This window comes from Bombus pyrosoma, linkage group LG11 (genome assembly GCF_014825855.1).
Source record: "Bombus pyrosoma isolate SC7728 linkage group LG11, ASM1482585v1, whole genome shotgun sequence".
Taxonomy (NCBI): Eukaryota; Metazoa; Arthropoda; class Insecta; order Hymenoptera; family Apidae; genus Bombus; species Bombus pyrosoma.
The window spans coordinates 6,806,753-6,827,196 of record NC_057780.1 but is presented as its reverse complement, the minus strand read 5'-3'; the positions used below and the strand labels follow the sequence as shown (position 1 = coordinate 6,827,196).

Here is a 20,444-nt window from a genome sequence, read left to right as displayed (position 1 = left end):
TAAACGGGACGATATTACGCGCGTCATGTCAAAAATATCTTGAAATTTCATTAGCATCGACCTGGCTATCGTGCGATTACGCTGCTCAAAGTTGACAAACACCAAGAGTTTTATATTTGCGCGTGATAACGACCGAAGAGACGCTTGGTAAAAATTGTAAAAGTTATTTGCAAGAGTTTTAGATTCAGGTATAACACACACATATAATATGTACATAAGAGCGTTTTATAATATGTGTTCAAATACATTCGCGAGTCACTATATCCGATGCGATCCATTCCATTAAATAAGACTCTTTCGATTAACGAGGATCGAACAACTTTACAATTACTTCTATTACCTTGTACTCTTCAATTCGACATCCACAGAACAGAATCTTTCTGCAATGTTGCGCTCTTTCTAACTCGATGAATCATCCGACTCGAAGATTCGAAACTTAGTCGTAGCGAACAATTTGGACGAGCGAAGAAGCGCTCGCTGAAACAACGAAAATGTCGAGGCTTTAGGAAGCTTGGATGATCGAGATCCGTCGTTCGAGAGTTACGAAACAATTTTGTTGACTTTCATAAATATCGGGATAGTCGTCCATCTCATCCATCATTACGACATTCTGCAAACGATCAGAATCGTTCGAATCAGATCGCTCTGATTGATCAGTCAGAATGTGAGATAAAGATTCGCAATGATCAGGAAAAATTTTGTTGAAGTTACTCGTGGAGAGGAAAATAATGGTAATTGACGATTGTACCTATCGATTTTTTGATTTAAATCTAGTTGAGACAGTTTCAACTAAATCTAATGTTTAACACTAGAACTACCACACCAGTGAAATTGACTGGTTTTACAATTTTATTTAAAAATTCCTACTTTATTTTATATTTTAACGATAATTAAAAGAATAATATAATGAGTTTTATTTTGTTTTTTTATGTATTCAAACTGAAAATAATTTTGTATCAAGGCTACTTATACCAATACCAGTCAAAATGATTGGTACTCGTCAAAGTGTAAAAAGGTCCTGCAATCTGTTTATCGAACCCCAATTAACCAGTTTTCTCGTTTCGTACAACTTGCCACACGTTTTTCAAATTTTTACCGCGTATCATTCGATATGACGATATCAGTTATCAGGAAAACTCCGAATCGATCGCTAGATCGCTAGATGCTATTACTAGAAATACGAGATCAGTGAAAATGACTGATTCTACAATTTTATAAATGTGTCAATCCTCGTTTAGGGATCATGGTCCCAGATGGATTAATAATATCAAAAAATGTACTACATAACATGGAATTGCTTCTGTAAGAAAGTAATAAATCAATAAATATAAAAATATTCTATTATTACGTATTTCTTAAAGACCAGTCATTTTCACTGCTTGTGGTAGAAATAGCTTCGTGTTAACTATCGGTAGTTCTAGTGTTAAAGAGAAAGTAGTGGAAATCCGCTAAATGAATTTGAATCGTTAAAGGAATATACAAAATAAAAAAAAGGAAAAAAATCCGCAAATGCAATGAACAATATAATAGTACAAACGTCAAGTTTCATCAATGTATCGTTTGTCACTGATGAGATTCTTATTGCAACGTAGCTGAATGTTCAACGAATTAGCAATAGTTTTATCTTACTCTTCGGATTGCAAGTGTTAAAATTAAGCAAAATCTCCAACATGTTGCAAACAACGTTGCGACGATTTTTCCCACAGTTAAATTTTGTAATAAACGTGTCCCGATATTTACGAACGGGCTTGTATCTGTTGTAGCCAACATGGATCTCGAAAAGAATTTAGGACGTTACTCGAGTGACGAAGCAACCGAAAGGAACACTGTAACATCAACGAAAACGCAATCAGATCGATTCTGTGGTTCGTGGTCGGTTTGATTTCGTCGTGCTTAAGCTCCTAAACACTTACACGTTCGCTTCTCACTGTTCAGCAGCCATAGGAGATCGTTGTATTCCTCTGTCAAACTCGCTGACTTCGAAGAGTTTCATTTCTGATATTCGAAGCTCGAAGGTGAACTCTTTCCGAGGAATGAGACTTTTTCAAATGGATATGGAAATGATATGCACCACAGGGTGCATCGATGCGAATGCACACGCGTTTATCACACACGCACACGCATAAATGCGATCACAATCACGTTCGTCTTAATACTGATAGAACGATCTATCGATAATGGACGCATCATATGCGTCCGATGAAATTGTCCAAACGTTCGTTTCCTTCGATTCTCGTGTACGATTGATCACCGCGGATCTTTACGCGGAGATTCACATTTCCGAGAATATAATTAGGAAAATAGAATGCAGGTAGAAAATTGTTTCATCCAGCAAGTAACATACGGAGCACCGTACTTTTGCATGTTCTGTGTATGTTTCCACGTTACGCGTACACTGTGCAACGTTGCGCTTTCGAATTTCCTACAAACGCGTGAAAATCCGCAGACTGTCAGTCGCATTCAGTTTTAATAGAATACGTCGTGTACACGAAAGTCGAGAGGATCGCGATAAGAACAATCGCTCGCTGTTTGAACGTACGACGATATTCTTGTAATTCTCTACACCTGCGGAGGTACTTACAGACTTAGGTCTATCTACATGATATGATGAAGCATCGAAGTAAGCTTGCTTCGTGACACGAGATCCCCACTGTCAACGTCACGCAATCGACAAAATAATACTCTTCCGACTATCTCTGTTCGGTGTACAAAACGTTGCGGGGCTCGTTACGACGAAGTTGGCCGATGATATTCGAGAACACGCGTTGGTGATTCGAGCTTCGAGGTCCCCTGTGCTTTCACAGTGATCTAAACGCGATCGTGAAACTAGCTTTCAGCCGGAGATCCATCGAAAAACCGACCTAAGCTGTGCTATGTTAAATTCAAAAGTATTTGCTTCGATACTTATATTATTGTCCAAGAGTATAATATTTGTTGGACACTTTCACGTTACTGCACGCGGATACACAATACTTATAGACTCTTCAAATAAAACTCTTTGATCTAATTTTCGCTAATCTTATCTGCAGCGATCATATACGATATACATTATAGTACATATATAGTACATATTAATAGAGATAGTTAATATTGGTTGTTCCCCGTTAAATAAATAAATAAAAGAATTGTGTAACTGTAGCTGAATAAAAATTAGTTCCGTACAGCGACTGTAAATGTTCCAATCTGTTTGCATCAGTCCAATATTGTGTACTCTATCGTTTCAGATCTTACGAAATGTTATTTATCGAAAATACGTTAGGCTGTTAGAGCATTGCGGGCATACTCTTTGCTTTAGTTTAAATTTGATCACCGCAAGAAGCAACGAATAAACCATACAGGGTAGTTGTTTTATCTTAGCATTGAAAGTACAAATTACAAATAGAAATCTTTCGATCACGTTGCAGTTTCCGTAGTATACGTATCGAAGGAAATATCTTTAGATTGAACGTAACATGACGTAGCTTAGTTTAGCTTTCAAGCAGATCTGCAGCCTGCTAATTACTTCTCCAGCGTCTAAGCTGGTAGATATCGACTACTTTCAATTTCGAGCGCGACGAAGGACCTCGAGGATCTTCGACGATCAAAAATGCCTTTTCAAAGTCGCTGTTCGCGAATAGATCTCCAAGAACCACGTTCTTTTCTGTCGTGAGGAAGCATTTGGTCAACACGCGCGCATCAGCAAGCATGCCTTTGCCCTCGTTTCCAAGGTATAATACGCGAATCTAGTAACGAAGGAACGAACGAGTTCTCGTGGAAGGTACGCAATTAGACTAAAAACGTTTCTCGAACGAATGATCGTTACAAGGTATGTACAAGTGTGTATATGTGTTTTCGTGTATATGTATGTGTGTACGTTAAACGATATAGCGAGAAATGCGGCGGAGCGTTTCCGTGACGCGTTTTTCGTAAAATCGACTACGAAGCGCCGTTAAACAGCAGTGACGTTCGATTTTCGACCGTGTTCAACCTCGAAGAAACAAGTACAGGATAGCCTTGACTCGTAGCCAACGACGAGAAAAGTCGAGGGAAATTTCAACGATATACACTCCCATTCTTAAGTCAGTATCGGAACTCATAGAAAAATTTCAACCGATTTCATCGTTTTCTTAACAATATAGATTAATCGTCGCTAACTGATCCGTTTCGCATAAAACCAGCAGCCGTCCGAACACTTATGAACGGGAGTGCACATGTACATATCGATCTTCGCTTACATTCTTTGTAAAATCACGCGTTACGAAACGTACAGACAGAGTTTGAAACGCGTTACACGCGGCGTCTATCGTACAACGAACGACTCTGTCGCTTGGAATCCGATTCGTATCTTCTCTTGATCCGTCTCAGTGAGTACGCGCAGCTTCAAAGTCGATACACGCGTGTAACTTATGCAAGATGTTGCCGCAATGAAACGAGCATAGAACTCCGTTATTGGAATTGACACATACCAGAGAATTGTGAGACGTTTGCGATCTTGCGAGGAGAATGAGTTCGATAAAAAAGCGTTCCACAGAAGGAAGGAAAGAGAGAGAGAGAGAGAGAGAAAGAGAGAGCGAGCAGAGTTGATTCGTTATAAAGATAAACGACGCGATTCTTTTCAAGTGGATCGGCGAAAGAAGGAACGAGAACTCGGCTCGAGAACAGTTCCAACAAGGAGATAATTTCACTTTTTTTTTTGTATGTTTTTGTTTGAACAGGAGGATAATAAGGCGAGGCGTGCCGTGAAAAAAACTATTATTGGTGCAGGGTCTCGTCAGTCTCGTCCTGGGATACGATACTGGACCGATTCGACCTAACGTCCAGATCAATGCTGAACGGCTTCGTCAAGCACGTGAACAACGGTTGCGTCGTGTTCTCCTCGATGCTCAGGCTACACTCCAGCGAGCTGTCACTGAAAATACAGAAACAGACCTCTACTCATCACTAGCGTCTTCGACGATTGTTCTACGAAAGCAATACGACTTTGATCGACGATCGTACCCGGGCGCATTTACCTGACGATACTGGCACGGTCCATGGACGTCGACGTAGGCACCGTACAGTTGTCACCGTTACAAGGACGTTCTCCGTTGCTGCTGCAAGAGGAAGAAGTCCTTGTCGCGGACGCTTCCTTCATCGACGCCCTTCGAGATTCTTCATGGCACTCGCACCTGTTTCGTAACAGTATTTACAGTTAATAGGGTTTCTTCGTTGGTGATACTTTAAGATTATTCATATGTCATATAATTATTTAATTTAGAAATTTGATTTGTCAAGTCGATTACGTCGCTCGGTTGTTTAATCTTGGCCGTTTAATTTATTATTATCCGGGGATTGTTCAAGAATATACATACGAAGATCGATCAGAGACATTTTCGAGGCTGTCCTAGCAATTCACTGGTGAGATTAATATCACTAGTGAGATTTTGCGAGCAACGAATAAACATGATCGACGTTGATACATAAATCTGGTACAAGTAACGAGTAACAAATTATCATTCATTGATAACGATTCATATAAAATGACAAAGACAAAAATACTGAAATTAATTACGAATATAATTAGGTTGTCCCAAGAGTTTCTTTTGTTTCATAAGGAAATAATGCACATTTTCTGTTTTATATCATTTTATCGAATCATGAACAATCCACTTTGTCCCAATAAGACGACAAATCTTCTGCATCTACTATTTCCGTATAAAACTTCCATAAGAAACTTTTCGGACAACCTAATATTTAATTAGCTTTATAAAAGCACGAATTTGCTTAAAAATCTACCAGTGTGTTCTCCATCTACTCAACAAGAAGGAGCGCACCTGCATTCCTCCGGTTGAACGTAGCTATATCCACCCGATTTCACCTCGTCCTCAGGTCGAGGGATCGTCTGGATCCTTTTCGGCGCTTTCCTCTTCTCGGGTATCTCCTCGAAGTTGATCCAGTTGCTCGGCCTAGCAGTGGCCCTCGGTGGCAGTGGAGGAGGACTCGGCGATTTACCTGCGCTTTTCCGTCCTCCGTCAGGCACTTTGCCTGCGAATTCCATAAACGTGTTGGCCGCGTGCTTCCGCGGACTTTTCAATTTAAAGCTATCTTCTCGCGGCAATGATATCTTCATCTTCTCAACACGACGCTCGTCGAGGGACGTCTGCATCACAAACTCGTCGAGCAGCGTCGGGTTTATCGGCGTTGTTGAACGCGGCCTCTCGATTGGTATCGTTCTGGACGTAAATAACGTTATTAATTTGGTATTGTTATTGAAGAAAAGACTCGTGGTCGCGATACAGTTCTGTTTAAAAGTCTTTGGACATTTTTTCTGTGTAAAAGATTTTCCTACGAAAGCGTTTGGAGAAGATCGTGAATTTCACGTATTACGATATTCGTAGAACTTCGAATTTTTTTTTAAAGATACAGAATCTGGAATTCTATTTGAGAGTTTAGAATTTTATTAAAAGATCTTAAATTTAGAACTCTATTTTAGAATCTTAAATTTCGTTGAAAAATGTATTGGGTTAGTAACTAAGTGATTGCGGATTTTGTCATTAGATGGTATTGACAAAATCCGCAATCACTTAGTTTCCAATCCAATAGAACTTGGAAATGTATTTCCAAGTGTAGAATTTAGAGGTTTGTTTAAAAGTATAAAGCTTGGAAATTTACTCTTAGAATCTAGAATTACATTTCGTTAATATCGTTGATACATTAGTAGCGTATACTTTCTGAATCGTTGAATATCATTTTCTTATCTCTTGACTATATAATTGACTTCTTTTTATTATATACTTAGCTTCTCGCCGTTTTTAAGCAAACCTTCCAATACTTTACGAACATAATTGTCTCGGGACTTCTGAACAGGGCTGTGAATAAACGGATAGTGAATCGCAACATTGCAGACATCGTGTGAAACAAAAGAGAAAGAAAAGTACGCTCCAATCAGCGAGCAGTAACAGCACAATTTTAAATAACACTTACCTTACTTCCTGAAGTCGTTGTTTCACAGGCAGGATCGGCACAGCCACGCTTTTCTCCAGGGGGAGGGTGGTGGGTACATAAGGAAGATCCTCTTCGAAGCTCTCCTCGTAGAACAGTCCCTTCCTCTCGTCAGGCAATTCCTCGGCAAGTTTCTCCACCTTGTTCCTAACAAACTCGATCTCCGAGTCTCTCTCCGACTCCGAACTATTATGATCCAGATCAGAGATCACGCTTGGTGTCTTCACCAGTCCATCCGCAGTCTTCGTTCCGTCATCCAACAAGTCTGGCCTCTTTTCCACCGTTTTAACCGGCGCGTGTTCCCTCGTTTCAACTTGTTTCTGTTTCTGCCTTGAAACATCTTCCTCGACTATCTCGGCTGGTTCGACAGGTTGTTGCAGCTCTTTGCTTTTCCTTTTCGGCTTAGTAGCTTCCTTCTTTCCTATCGAGTCCTTCGACGAGCTGCTGGATATTCGATGGTCCGCAGGAGGTTTGCTATCGATGGACGACGACGATCTCACAGCGGTTTCGCTGGTTTTCCCGTGGCTACTGAGCTTCGAGTCCTTCGAGGAGCTCCTCGAGATCTCAGAATCTTTCGAACTGCTCTGCGGTATGATCTGGCTGGTCTGGCTGTCCCGCGAGTACGGCCTCGACGTAGTTTCGATCAAAGCTTCGGTCTTTATCCTCGTCGTGGGTGGATAATGCTCTATCGACACTTCCGTTACGATGCTTCCGGTTCGAGGCTCCGATTCGTACTCGTCCAGCAGCTTGGTAGGCGTTTCCAGCGGTATCGACACGCTCTCCGAAGGCAGAGCCTCCTCGTAGTTCCTGTCATCCGCGTGCAGGCTTATGAAGATCGAGTCGTCCTTGCGATTCTCCTTTTCAGCATTAAAACGAAACTCCACGTGGCCTATGCTTTCTAAGGACGGGTGTCCTCCGGAACTATCCAACTCCGTGCCACAGGATGCCGCTATCGCCTCGTCATAACTCTTCTTTCTCTCACGTTTCTTGAACAGACTCAACGTCGAGGAGAACACACCTTTGTTCTTCGAGTCCTTTTTCAAACTGCCAGACCCTTTGTCCAAGGTCACTCGCTCGCGCGATTTCGATCTGCTACGCAGACTCTCCGTGGTGTCCTTGATCTTCGAGGTGAGGCTACGACGTGGTTTTGTGCTCGGAGATGGCGATTCTGGACTCAACACACTGCTGTCTGTACGGGCCTTAAAAGTTGAACACGCGGTGGTCAAGTACATGCAGTGTCTTTTGTTCGAGATTCTTCTCGATTAAGCTAGCGGATCTTCTACAAAGACAAAGCCAGGAATCCAGGTGTGGACGATGTGTGAAGCGTACAAGCCTAATTTCTACTGTACGCGATCTGTGCCAAAAGGTAACCGAACTACTTCAGCGAATAACATCTCTCTTTAACGAGACTTCTGTCATCGAGATACACACGGATTCTTCTCTCTTACTTTGCCAACAAATGTAAAATGCAAGTATTTGGATATATATACCGGAGCAATTGTTTCAAAACATCGATATTTTTGCTATATTCTGGACGTTACGACGCAAGAATATTCTTTCTCTACTCTTCGCTCTTCGTCTCTTTGTCGTGACTAGGATCAAACGCCATTAAAAACTAAAACATTTACTGTATCTAGTAGAACGTTCAAGTTCCATGTTTATCTGCAACGAACAACCGACGCTTCATAAAATCCATACAAACTTGCAAACCTGTCCCTAAAAACATATATTTCCATTACTCTACTGTTACTTAATTGGTAGCTACCCGAAGTAAGCAATGTGATTCGAATAAAGTAAAAGACTTCTTGCCGAAAGCGTTGCCTGTCTCTCGTTACTTTTCGAAAGTTCGGTCATCTTTTAAACAGATCGTGTGTATCAAATACATAATAAGCATTCGCTGTTAATACAAACTACGAACACGGAAGCACGAGGGTACCTTGAACAAAGAGGCGAAACTGCTCTTCCTGGAAACGGAAGAGGGACTGGGTGTACGCGAACCTTCCAGATCGCGAACTTTCTGATGCCTTGGTAGCTTCGGACTACCGGACACGCTGCTCGTTGTTGGAGTGGTCTGTACGATTTCTTTGAAGTTCTGTGCTTTTTTCCTCTTGTCGTTGAAGTCCAAGGTCGCTGGCTTTTGTACCTCTTGCGGTTGACTTCTCGTCGACTGCTGCTGCGACGTCGTTGTACTTGGCGATTCATCTGACTTCTTCACCACTGGTACCTTCAATATCCACGTACAAAACGTAGGTATAATATTGCAGAACCAAACCAATATTGTAAATTAATTTTTCGTTCATATGTGAAAAATTATCGATGAAACATTTTTTGGAAAAAAAAAGAAAAGAAGAAAAAAACGGTACGAGTTTGTTCGAGAAACCAGTCCTTGTCGATTAGAGTTTACCTGTATATTAACCTTCTCCAAGAATCTTTTCGTGATCTCCACTTCTCTCTTGAAGATCTCCTTCCTCTCTTCTCGCCCTCGTCTCCTAGGTTTATCCAGAGGATCTGGTTTCAAGTTTCCATCTACCATCGATACTTTTATGCTGTCTGGAATCAGTGCTTTCGTCGTGTCTGCTTCACGTTTCAGCAGGATCTTCTCCAGGTCGTCGGTCTCTGGTTTCGACGGTTCTATCAAGTTGTCTGCCAGTGTAGGTTTGCTTCCGCAGAACGACGTTTCCAGTAAACATTTGTGTGGACTCGGCGACCTGATAATTAATTATGATATCGATTAATTTTCGTTATCGTCCGTACGCACATACAAATTACGGAAATTCCCTCTCATTCCTCAACTATCACAACGCCGTTCGACAGTCTTGAAACAGTTGTTATATCTGTTTAAAAATCGAAGAAAAGTGAAGCAACGTCGCGCTTTCTTGTCGCAATACTACAATCTCGGTATTTAACAAATTTTGATTTTAACTTCAGGAAATACATAAACTTCGATATGGAAAGTAACGCCTATTCTGCAGTTGGTAGTTTAATAAGTCAAAATTAACTATGAGTTGTTACGTGTGTACGACAAAAGATACAAAGACACACTTTCAATGAACATAACACGAACAATTTTCTCAATTATACAAAATAAATCAAATAAATACACATAATAACGCATTTAGTGGCTGAAAGAAAATTCTCTTTATAAAAGTAGAAATTTGCATAAACGTGGGTGGTCGTTGCAAGAACGAACAACTGATTAATCTACCTGGACGACGTGGCAGAGACAACGGAAAGTTTGCCAGAGGCTCCTGAACCTTGGCTACCCACGGAGGAGAGTCTAGACGTTCTTCCACTAATGTTCAACAGGACGATTTCCGAGCAATTGCTGTCCTTCCTTTCTCTGTCTAATTGTTTGCCGCTATAATCGGACATGGAGCCATCCTCCTTTCGCCTCTTTGCCAGTTTCTTCGATTCTCTTTTCAGATCTTGCTCGTGAATGGGATCTTGCAAGTCGAGCTCCTCCGTCGACGATCTCAGATCCTGAGCGTCCTCTTTGTAGCCTAGAGTCAGCTTGCACCCAGGTGGAGGTTCTCCGCCTAGTAATTCGACATTTATGTTATTAACAATCTTTTCGTGAAAGTGGATATCGATACAGTCTCTACCATAGAACAATTTTCTAACATCTAAATTTTAACTTATCTAGCATTTAACATTAACGAGTATAAATAAATTACGACGTGTAAATTCTAACCATCAGTTCTACCAGAATTAAAAACTACCATACAGGGACCAATAGGATAACACGTGTAAACGGGCATAAGGCAACTCTTTGCGAAAAAATAGAAAGAAAATATTGGGTTGGCAACTAAATGATTGGGGATTTTGTCAATACCACCTAATGGCAAAATCCGCAATCATTTAGTTACCAACCCAATATATAGAATCGGTATTGACAAACTCTTTAAAAAGAAACGAGTTTGTAGATGATAAGATAAATGAAATTTTACAAGCTATAAATTATCCAATAAGTTCTACTAGAATCAAAATCTACTATAGAGGATCTAATAGAATAACACGTGTAAACAGGCATCCTTATAAAAAAATAGGAACTTTTAGGGAAAAAATAGGAATCTTCTTAACAGGAGCGAGTTTATGAATGATAAAATAGATGAAATTTAAGAAACTACGAGTCATCCAATTATCCCGTCTGAGCTAAAATTGTAAAATTATTGATACTGATATTACCAGCTATCGATAAATCATCTCATATATTTAATATACACAAATGAAATTTTACGAATCATAAACCATTCGATAATCCTATTTAATACAAAGTTCTACACTCGTAAACGTTCTACCAACTAGAAATCATCTACCAACTTATAGCTCGACAATTCGCTAATATTGTTAGGGCCCTGTTGCACAATCGAAACAACATTATTTATAAACATAATAAGTTTTACAAGCCGCAGTTTCCAAATTGCCAATACCAGCTGCCCTCTTTACCCGATTTACAGAAACCTTAAAAATACAAATTTTGCAAGTCGCACTTTGCAAATTATCAATAGCAGTTGCCCTTCTTACCCGATTCCTAAAACAACTGAAATTTAACAATGAAATTTTCCAAATTACGAATCGTCCGATCATCCCGTTTCACGTAAGATGGTGAAATGATAAGACTATGTAAATAATCCACTAACCTATAACTTGTCGAATATGCTAATATTATTAGCGGATTAACACATGCACGAGGAGCCAGTTAAACAGACCGCACGGTACAAGTGGATGTTGAAGCTTGTCCTCCGCGTTTGCATCGAGTCGAAAGAGTGAAAGGAGAAAAGAAAGAAGAAAAGGGAAGAAAAATCAATGAGAAGGAACGATTAACCATTGTGTTTCGTGAAAAGGTCGAGTCGTCATTCAGAGACACGTTATCGCGTCACCGCGTTGCGAATCAGCGATAAAAACGAAACGAGCTTGTTGGAAGAGAAATCGTGTCGCTTCTTCGCCTACCTACTTGTATATGTGTGCGTCGGTTGTAACAAAGCAACTGGAATATAGGGCAAAGTTGCAGCTAGGCCTCGTTCCCCTTGAATTCTCCCATAACATCGCGACCACTATTAATTCGTGGCACACAAGCAGAAACAGGGCTTGGCGTTATCTCGAGGGAGCATTTAGAGACACCGGTGAACAACACACTAGGCCTGTTCTCGATCGATCACGACCCGGCCTCGTGGCAACCTTCTTCTTCGCGTCCGGAAAATCGTCCTCCGCGACCACCTTTTGTCGAATCGATACACCACCCGTTTACCCGTTTATTAAACTAATATCGTTCGAACGTCGTCTTTCAGCCGAACAACTATTTCGCTACAAAAATCGAGCGAGTCCATCCTTTTTTTTTTTTTAGGAAACCATGGAACACGAAAGAAGGTCGAGGAAGGATAAAGATGTGAAAAAATATTTCATACGGAGGAAGATTTTCCAGGTAGATTTTTCGAAAACGTAAGAAATGTACCGTTTCTTATACCATTTATCACATTATATGCCACTGTAAATCCAAAATATTCGCGCGATTGCTCGAACAAGTCGCATTCAATTCGGTTTCGTTCAATTATTTCTCACAACTTTTAAAGATCTGAAAAGTTGCACGGTCTTCGCGCTGATCGAGGTCTTCGACTAATTCTTAGCGCGCCGTGACGGGTGGAAGTAATAAAGTGTAAGGAAAGTTTTCCTTCGAAGGGAGAATTAAATAGCGACGACGGTGGAAGAATTTAAAATTTTATCGTGCGTCGGTATATAACGGCAATTTATAAAGGACCAACTTCTTACATTTTTTTAAACGTCGATTTAACTCTTTGACGATGTAATAAAGCAACGAAGAATTTCAATCGGAGGATTGAAAAAAAGTTCGTATTTGGAAAGTGTAGAGTTAGGCGTTTCATAAAGAATAAATTACGACGATGTGCGTTTTCGTTAGGTTCGTGTCTTCGATAGTGCAGCCAGATAACGGGAGAATTCGGAATAAATGCAAATTTAGAGCAGAAGTTATTAAACTTTATATGAGATCGCGTAACAGAATAATAAGGGTAATAATCTTTGTAATTGCTACAGTGAAATGAGAAATGTCGATAATCTGTCATCGAAGGATCAAGAAGGATTTATCGAGTTATCGATCGAGATATAGAGCGTCAGATTTAAAAAAATCGTTTGAACAGATTTCTGCTTGGAATTAGGACAGAACCTCTAACAATTTCTGAGAAGGTTTTAAACACGCTCGTAACATTTTGTATTAAATAACTGTTGCAAAACAACGATTCTTTTCGTCATTGACGATCATAAAATCGAAATGTCAATTGCCTTTGAAAAACATGGAAGATGCTCTGTTATGTTAAATACTCAACCAAGATATAATGCTCTATGCGAAAATAAACAAGTACGTTCGTCTCATCGATATGCAAATTTAGTTTTATCCCGATACGTGATAATAAGCGATACAATTATAAATGCAACGAAGAATTACAATTCTTATATTTTAATTTGATACATCAAATTGAACTTGCCTAATTTATTATCGATTAATGTTCCATTCGTATATTTACTTTATGTACTATTTTACGTATATAAATGAAATTGTGTAAAACTTTTCCAGGGCAAAATGTGGTCGCGAATGAGAAAAGTTCAAGAAGCGTCGATTTAAACAATGATTTTTTTCATCGCTATGATTTTTTGTATTTTATGTATCAGACACTAAAGGTACGTATTCTTGACTTTCTTCAATTGACCACGTACGATAACAATTGAGACAGAAATTTTGCAATTACCTACAATTCGTAAAATTCGTTTACGAATCCTAATTCCGTTCACAAGCTCCTAGAAATGAAAATCTATCAACGTTAATATCTAACAAATTATTAACTATTACTCTACAGTTTCTAAACAATATCGGTTCAATAATGCAACAGGGTCCAGGCAGCTACTTGAATTTTTCCTCTATGCTAAGTCGTCTAATAATATCCTCAGCTACACGGTATACAGACATAAAACTGCGTCAGCTATTTTTCTCAAACAAACACGTACGAGTTACATCGATATCTTCCACGTAACGCATCTAGAGGTTCATTGTCCCCAAAAGGAAAGAGGCATCGTTACAGTTGCCTACTTTACCGCCTTCATCCTCGACGACTTAATTCTAAAGGAAACGGCGCTTCTCTATACTCGTAGGAAAGACACAGGGATCGACGACCAAACGAAAGAGTCTCGAACGTCTCGTTAGCTGCGAAATTGAAGAGGGGACCTATCGCCTACGACGGATTATACCGAATAACGAAACTACCCTTACTGAATAACGAAATTCACAGAGGAGAGACAACAAACTCGTACAGGGTATTTCCAATTTTCTCGAGCAAACTACAGCAGCGTAATCTACGAGCGAAAGATAAGAAGAAAATGTTGCGTGAAGTTTGGCTCTGTAAACGCTTTTGTTATGAAGTTAGAGCGTAACGTAGAAACATAGAACGCAGTCTGAATATGCGTACGTAACAGAGGATTCTACGTTACAGTATTTATACTGTAAGTAGAAACTGCTTGGACACTGTTTGGACGTTTAAACTCTGATCGCAACACGGTACGTTGAATGCAAACTAGACATCGAGATGGCATGGAATTTCTTACGTTCCGAATTAAGAAATTTTCAAAAGAGGATTTGTTGAGATATTGGCAACCACGTTACCAATTTACTGTGTTAATTCTTTCCGTGTAGTTGTTTTTCTGGTATGATACCTGCTACGATTTTCTGTATTCCGTGATAACAAATTTGTTTTTATGCGCATATTTCTCACTGCGTTCCATCTCGGTTTAGAACTTCGCCGCGAAGCGTTTACGACAGAAAACTTCGTGCGAAGCTTTACCCTTATTTTCAATTTTAAATTACGTTACTTATACTATTTGACCGGAAAGGTAGGAAACATCCTATACACACTGTATACACAGACATATTTCGACTAATTTTTAATTGTCAATAGCCACAGGCAATTTTCAATTGTCAAAAAATTTTGTAATGGATCGCAAGCGAGCGATGCTTACTTATTCTGCTACCCACCGAGGAACTAACGAAGATATACTTACACCACTTCTGAGCAAAATACAACGAAGCTTTCGAGATGAGACGTTTAACCAAATAGGCAAAAAATCGACTTACATCACTTTTGCATCAAACGGCACATTAGGCGAGTGAGATGTATTCCTGACCAGGTCCTAACTCTTTTACGTGTGTTCGACGAAATATGAATTTACAAACAAATCTCTGCCGTTCCGTAATATTCTTAATACTCTTAATACTCCAGAGAATGCTCTTAATAATCTTCTGTAGAGGATGAAAAACTGCATCGAATGGCGTATACAAAAATGTATCTATAGTTCCATTTAAGGAAACAAAGGTCACCTCGAAAGACCTCGAAAACGCCTTCACATAGGCAAACCGGATGGTCGTCGTGTACCCCTCGAAACAGAATAAATTTTATTTGAATAGCTTTTTTCTCGAATAACGTATATCTTGGGAGATATTCTATACTCTGTTCCTATTTTCTTTTTTTTCAAGCGGAATCACCTGATGCTGGCCTGTGCATGTTATTTGGCGGAAATTCGCGCGATCGAAGAAACAAGCTGTCGCTGTTTGCCACTCGAAATTTCCACGTGATACAGAGAAACTGCAGAGCACTAACGAGCACTCTCTAGCTGAAGATATAATTGAATCTCGTCGCACGTTCTCGTGACCGTGGAAAATCCAATTTTCTCGCAGCAACGATTTAACTTCCAATTTCCCTCTACGCGAAAACTTCTTTCCTCTTCACGTTGACCGAATTTCGTTTCTAACGAGGGCTTGGTATCCCTTTGGGGAAAGTCAGTGTGTTCTTAGATCGAACTGTTAACTCGAATAAACGGAAGTTATCGTCGATGAGTCATTCGCGATTTTATCGGACCTCGCTTGTTTTCCTAGTGGGGCTACAAAGTACACGCAGGGGAGGAGAGTCGAGGGATACATTCGTGCGACCCCTTCACCTTTGTGAAACACAGCTTGTAAACGTAAATTTAGACGTGGTGGGAACATAGAAACTACCGGCGATCACATTTGTAATTTTCTTTTTAGATCTAGTCGAGGTCTTTCTTAGTGTGTTATTTTACAATGACGATTCTGAAATTTGTATATTTCGATGTTGACCTCATTTTAGCAAACAGAAGGTAGATGTAACGTTTCAAGAAGAATGTTAATAGGAAATTCTATCGAGAAATCACCAACAACATCTTTCTTCGTATTTTGCTTAAGCTAAAGCGTTTCCTCGATGTCAGAGAAAAATAATTGAATCAGAAACGATCTAAAGAACGTAATAGAGTTAAGTAGAAAACAATGTACGTATAGTGACAAAATAACGATCATCGAAGTTGTTCATTTACAGCTGCATTTTCGTTCACACAGTCGATCAGCCCCTGCGATTATATGTTCGTCTGTACATACGCGATGGGCTTTGGCTAGAAGACCCGAAGCGACGCGGCGGTGCAGCCATGGTGCGCTACTTTAAGGGGTGCGTGTGCCCGAGATTTCCGGACTATTATTTCCCGTATTATACTCATATAAACACGTTCAGTAATCTAGTCGGTAATCTAATAGAGTGGCGAGCAATTAAATAACTTACCGTGTGTGGGTACTAAAATCTAGTGGACTTGTTTAATAAAACGATTTAGTCGAGTAGATCCATTTGATTAGATTTTTCTGGCGGGGTAGGGTTCCCACACCACTACCATCCAATTAAACCTCCTGTAACTCAACTCTACTAATTCCGGACGCTCTCTATCCGCTAAACCATCTCGTAGTCAGCAACTACTCGTCAATAGACTAAATTGCTGGACGTGTTTGTACGAGCCTTAAGGCCATGGCTAAAGTGGATGAAGTCGGCGCTGGTTAGACACGCGAGCGTTCTTTCGTTGGATATTAGGCCACGGCTATACCGGTCGAGTATTCGAACAAACTAGTGTTCCGATGAATTTTCATTCACAGGCTGCGAAGCATACTTTCAGAAATATGCGTGCAATTATCCGAAGCCCTGTGCCAGAATCTAAATCACACTTTTCCAACCTTAAAGGAGAACGAATCGAAGGTCGCGAACATGTGGCAATAAGATACGATCTTAATACGATGTTTGCACTACCGCGTCAAAAGCTAAACGACTTAGAAACACGTAAACCGCGAATTTTCTTGAAAAAAATAGACTCAATACAGAGGCGCAACATGCTACTTGTTCTGTCGCCTAGATATTAGATTACATCGACGCATCGACTTCGCCAGAACGTCCGTGCTTCTACGAATACGTATCCGCTGTAACCACAGCCTGATCTTTAGCATCAGTCGATCATCCAGAAACCTCGGTTTACAATTTTGATTTTACTGTCGCGTCTCGACACTGCACTACATTAAAAGAAAAAGAACGTAATACCTGCGAGGAGTTCTCTCTCGGGCGTAGAGTCCCTGGAGTTACTGTCCTCATGGTGGGAGGAACTGCTCGCCCTGCTGATGTCAATTCTCGGCGTGCTGGGTGTCTTAAGCGAACTACCAGGCGTTGCCGGCGTGGTGACCTCGACGATGCCTGGCATTCGCGCAGCCGGTTCCCCCTGCATTCAAATTCGTAAGGCTGGTTTTGTCGTCGAGTCACAGTCACTGGGGTGTGGTTGAGTGGTTGGTTGGTTGGCTGATTGGTAGATGGTTGGTGGACACGACACGCACAGATGTGTCTCACACCTACGGTCTCCCGGGGACAAACGGAGCTTCGGACTTTCTTTCGACGGGGGAGACGCGCACGCACGTTAATCCCGCGATCGACGAGATCTTCCACGACTTTACACACACGGACCTTCGAGCGGTATCCCCGCTCGAATAAGAGCCGACTTAGAGAGGAGACTCAGGGAGGACACAGGGAAGGACTCACGTTTTCCACCTCGTCGGACAGGTCTTCGAAGGATGCTATCGGCGCTGGTCCAAGCTTCCTCTGATGTACGCTCGGTATTCCTGACGCCATATTTTTCGATAGCTCAGCCCTCGATGATGCTGCAAAACACCCTTTATTTTAGTCTATCTGCTCGTGTCCCATTTCTCCCGCTTCCGAGTTTACCAACTTTCTCCTGAAAAATCAGTCGTCGTAATTCATCGACTCTACGAACATTTCTATGCACATTCTATGCAATGTGAACTGTTCCGCTGCTACAGATCGAACGTAGCAAATTGTGCTAAATTATTCTTAATTAGCTGAAGAGCCGATGAACACTCGGAAAGCCGATCGGCCGAGCTCAGTGCCCAGTTTGGACCCCGACGTATATCCACGTATTACGTTGTCCCAAAAGTTTCTTTAGTTTTGTAAGAAAATAAGAGACGCGCAATAATTTGTTGTCTCGCAAGTACAAAACGAAACAGTTGCAAACGAAACGTATCGTATGACAGTTGGAGTACGACTGAAGATAAAGAGCACAACATTTGACAGATTAGAAATATTTTACTTGAAATATTTTATATCAGAGTAGAAACGTTTCATTGTACAAATATTTTTGCGTGAATATTTGTATAAACATTGCCAAATAAAGCAGCTGCGTGCGATGACGAAAGACACTTTTGGGATAACCTAATGCAACTTTTTCCAACACATAACGTTACGAATGAAAATGATCCATTTTTGGAGAATAGCAAACTAACGTAGGGAAATATTGTTTCTTCCTGTGCACACCGTTTTGAAAAATATCGCATTTCAATCTATGCTTAATATTATTTCTTATGCGCGGGAAAAATTATTTCCTTCTTCCATGTGTCGTTGTCGTTTGTTTTATTATTTAAACGTGTGTTACGTTCAGAGCAGAAGTCTCGACAGACACAGGCACCGCTGTCCGACTGTTAACACTTTACCGATCGATAGTCGATTAATCGACTTTTTGTCTCCGACGCTTACCGACCGATAACGTATTAATTGGCTTTTTGTTGCCGATAATCTTTCTCATTATTTGAGCAGTAATTTGTTATTTAGTACTAAGGTACCTTGGTCAGTTGCGTCAGTTGCGATGCTTTGTAAGCTTCCACAGTTTTATATAAATTTGAAAAACTTACCGTTTGCGATGAACGAAAAGAATGGTATTGCAGAGTCTAAACCGAAACAGAGCCGGCGCCAGGGAGAATCTGCGCCTGAGATGCCGGTCGGACGTGCGTACGCTGTTGAATCGCTAGCGGTCGGTAAAGTGTTTAAAACGATTCGCGTCTGCTCGATTATCGGTCAAGTTTCTAAAGCAAACACGTGCAAGGAAGATCATTTTTCTCGCGCATCTTTGAAAAATTGATAGCGAGAGTAGTCGAATTTTCGAGGAGGAAATTCCTCGAAATTTCCTGCCTCCGCACTACTCTCGCTTCCAGAGGTCGTTCTAAACGTTGACATTTACAAATACCAGCGAAAAGAATTGAGAATGGCAGTTCTGTATCTACAAATAGCGTGGATTTTCGAAAATAGAAAAATCGAATGAACAAACGTCGTGGAATAGAGATAGAAGTTTTGAAAGCATTGTATAATTACGACTAACAACGTGGCAAGATTAACACGTTGACTGTGGAAGCAAAGTTGCGTGACCCATCGTTGGCACTGGAATTCCGTTGTTTAAACTCGTCGATCCTCTCGACACAGTACGAAAACCATTTACGTGACACGTCAACGTGGCGTCGGTTGTCACCAGCAACAACCAGCGATCAACGTGTTAATTTCGTATAACGATTCGATAAAAATCAGACATTTACCACTTACGTGCGTCAAAATGATAAAGCTCGATCAAAAACGATATTATCTTCGCTAAAGTGTTCACCAAATATTCTCTCCGTAAAGACAGTGCTTCCGAAACAGTTGTTCGGTTTTATGGATGAAAAAAAGGGGAAAGTCTGAAATGGAACGTAAAACACGAAGAAGTACGAGAATAGAAGCATAAGATTCACCAACAATTTACCGAGTTACGAATCAGTGGCGGATCACTGGTTTTACAGAAACTTTGATTATTATTACGCAAAGAATATTCTCGCAAAAATGATTTGTCACTTTCTACGCGAAAACCTGAAAAACGAAGAATGCAAAATGGCAGATTGTGTGACTAGAAACGGCAGGAATATCGTAGGACGCAAATTTCACTGGCAATTTTCCTAGTCACGAACGTTGGGAGGGATCAGCAGCGTTGAAGAAGTTAATCAGAACCGACGTTAGAACGTTTAAGCGAAGGACGAATCGATTAAGCAAAGCTCGCAGCGTGCAGGATGTGCTGACATTGAGGGCCACTTGTCATACGTCACCGGTGTTCGAGCACCGCAGCTCCAATTTTCCATCGAACGATCTCTAAATGTTTTTTACGCGACCTTATTACCTCGTTCTCTGCGGTGTGGTGAAAGCCACGGAAAAGCGTCGTCCTTCGAATATTTTACAGGCTTTATATAGGTTTATGAGAGGATGGACCAAAGTGAATCTCCGCGAAAGAGAGCCAGAGAG

The 20,444-nt window shown here is 40.7% G+C and overlaps 1 protein-coding gene across 11 annotated transcripts in view; it reads right to left on the bottom strand.

The window, feature by feature from the left end:
• Positions 1–4,254: 4,254 nt before the first annotated feature.
• LOC122572512 overlaps positions 4,255–20,444 on the bottom strand; it is a 36,649-nt gene continuing 20,459 nt past the window's right edge. For 6 of the 11 annotated variants that reach the window (XM_043737539.1, XM_043737540.1, XM_043737541.1 and 3 more), the window contains 9 exons: positions 17,874–17,992; positions 17,385–17,559; positions 10,166–10,496; positions 9,365–9,668; positions 8,897–9,184; positions 6,943–8,159; positions 5,793–6,191; positions 4,992–5,147; positions 4,255–4,888 (listed from right to left, as the gene is read on the bottom strand). In XM_043737539.1, the coding sequence (XP_043593474.1) occupies positions 4,732–4,888; positions 4,992–5,147; positions 5,793–6,191; positions 6,943–8,159; positions 8,897–9,184; positions 9,365–9,668; positions 10,166–10,496; positions 17,385–17,559; positions 17,874–17,963 (3,117 nt within the window). In that variant the 5' untranslated portion in view covers positions 17,964–17,992 and the 3' untranslated portion in view covers positions 4,255–4,731. Of the gene's footprint in view, positions 4,911–4,977; positions 5,148–5,792; positions 6,192–6,649; positions 6,828–6,942; positions 8,160–8,896; positions 9,185–9,364; positions 9,669–10,165; positions 10,497–17,384; positions 17,560–17,873; positions 17,993–19,718; positions 20,431–20,444 lie in introns of those variants that run through there. The other 5 variants (XM_043737542.1, XM_043737533.1, XM_043737534.1 and 2 more) reach the window with 5 other exon arrangements.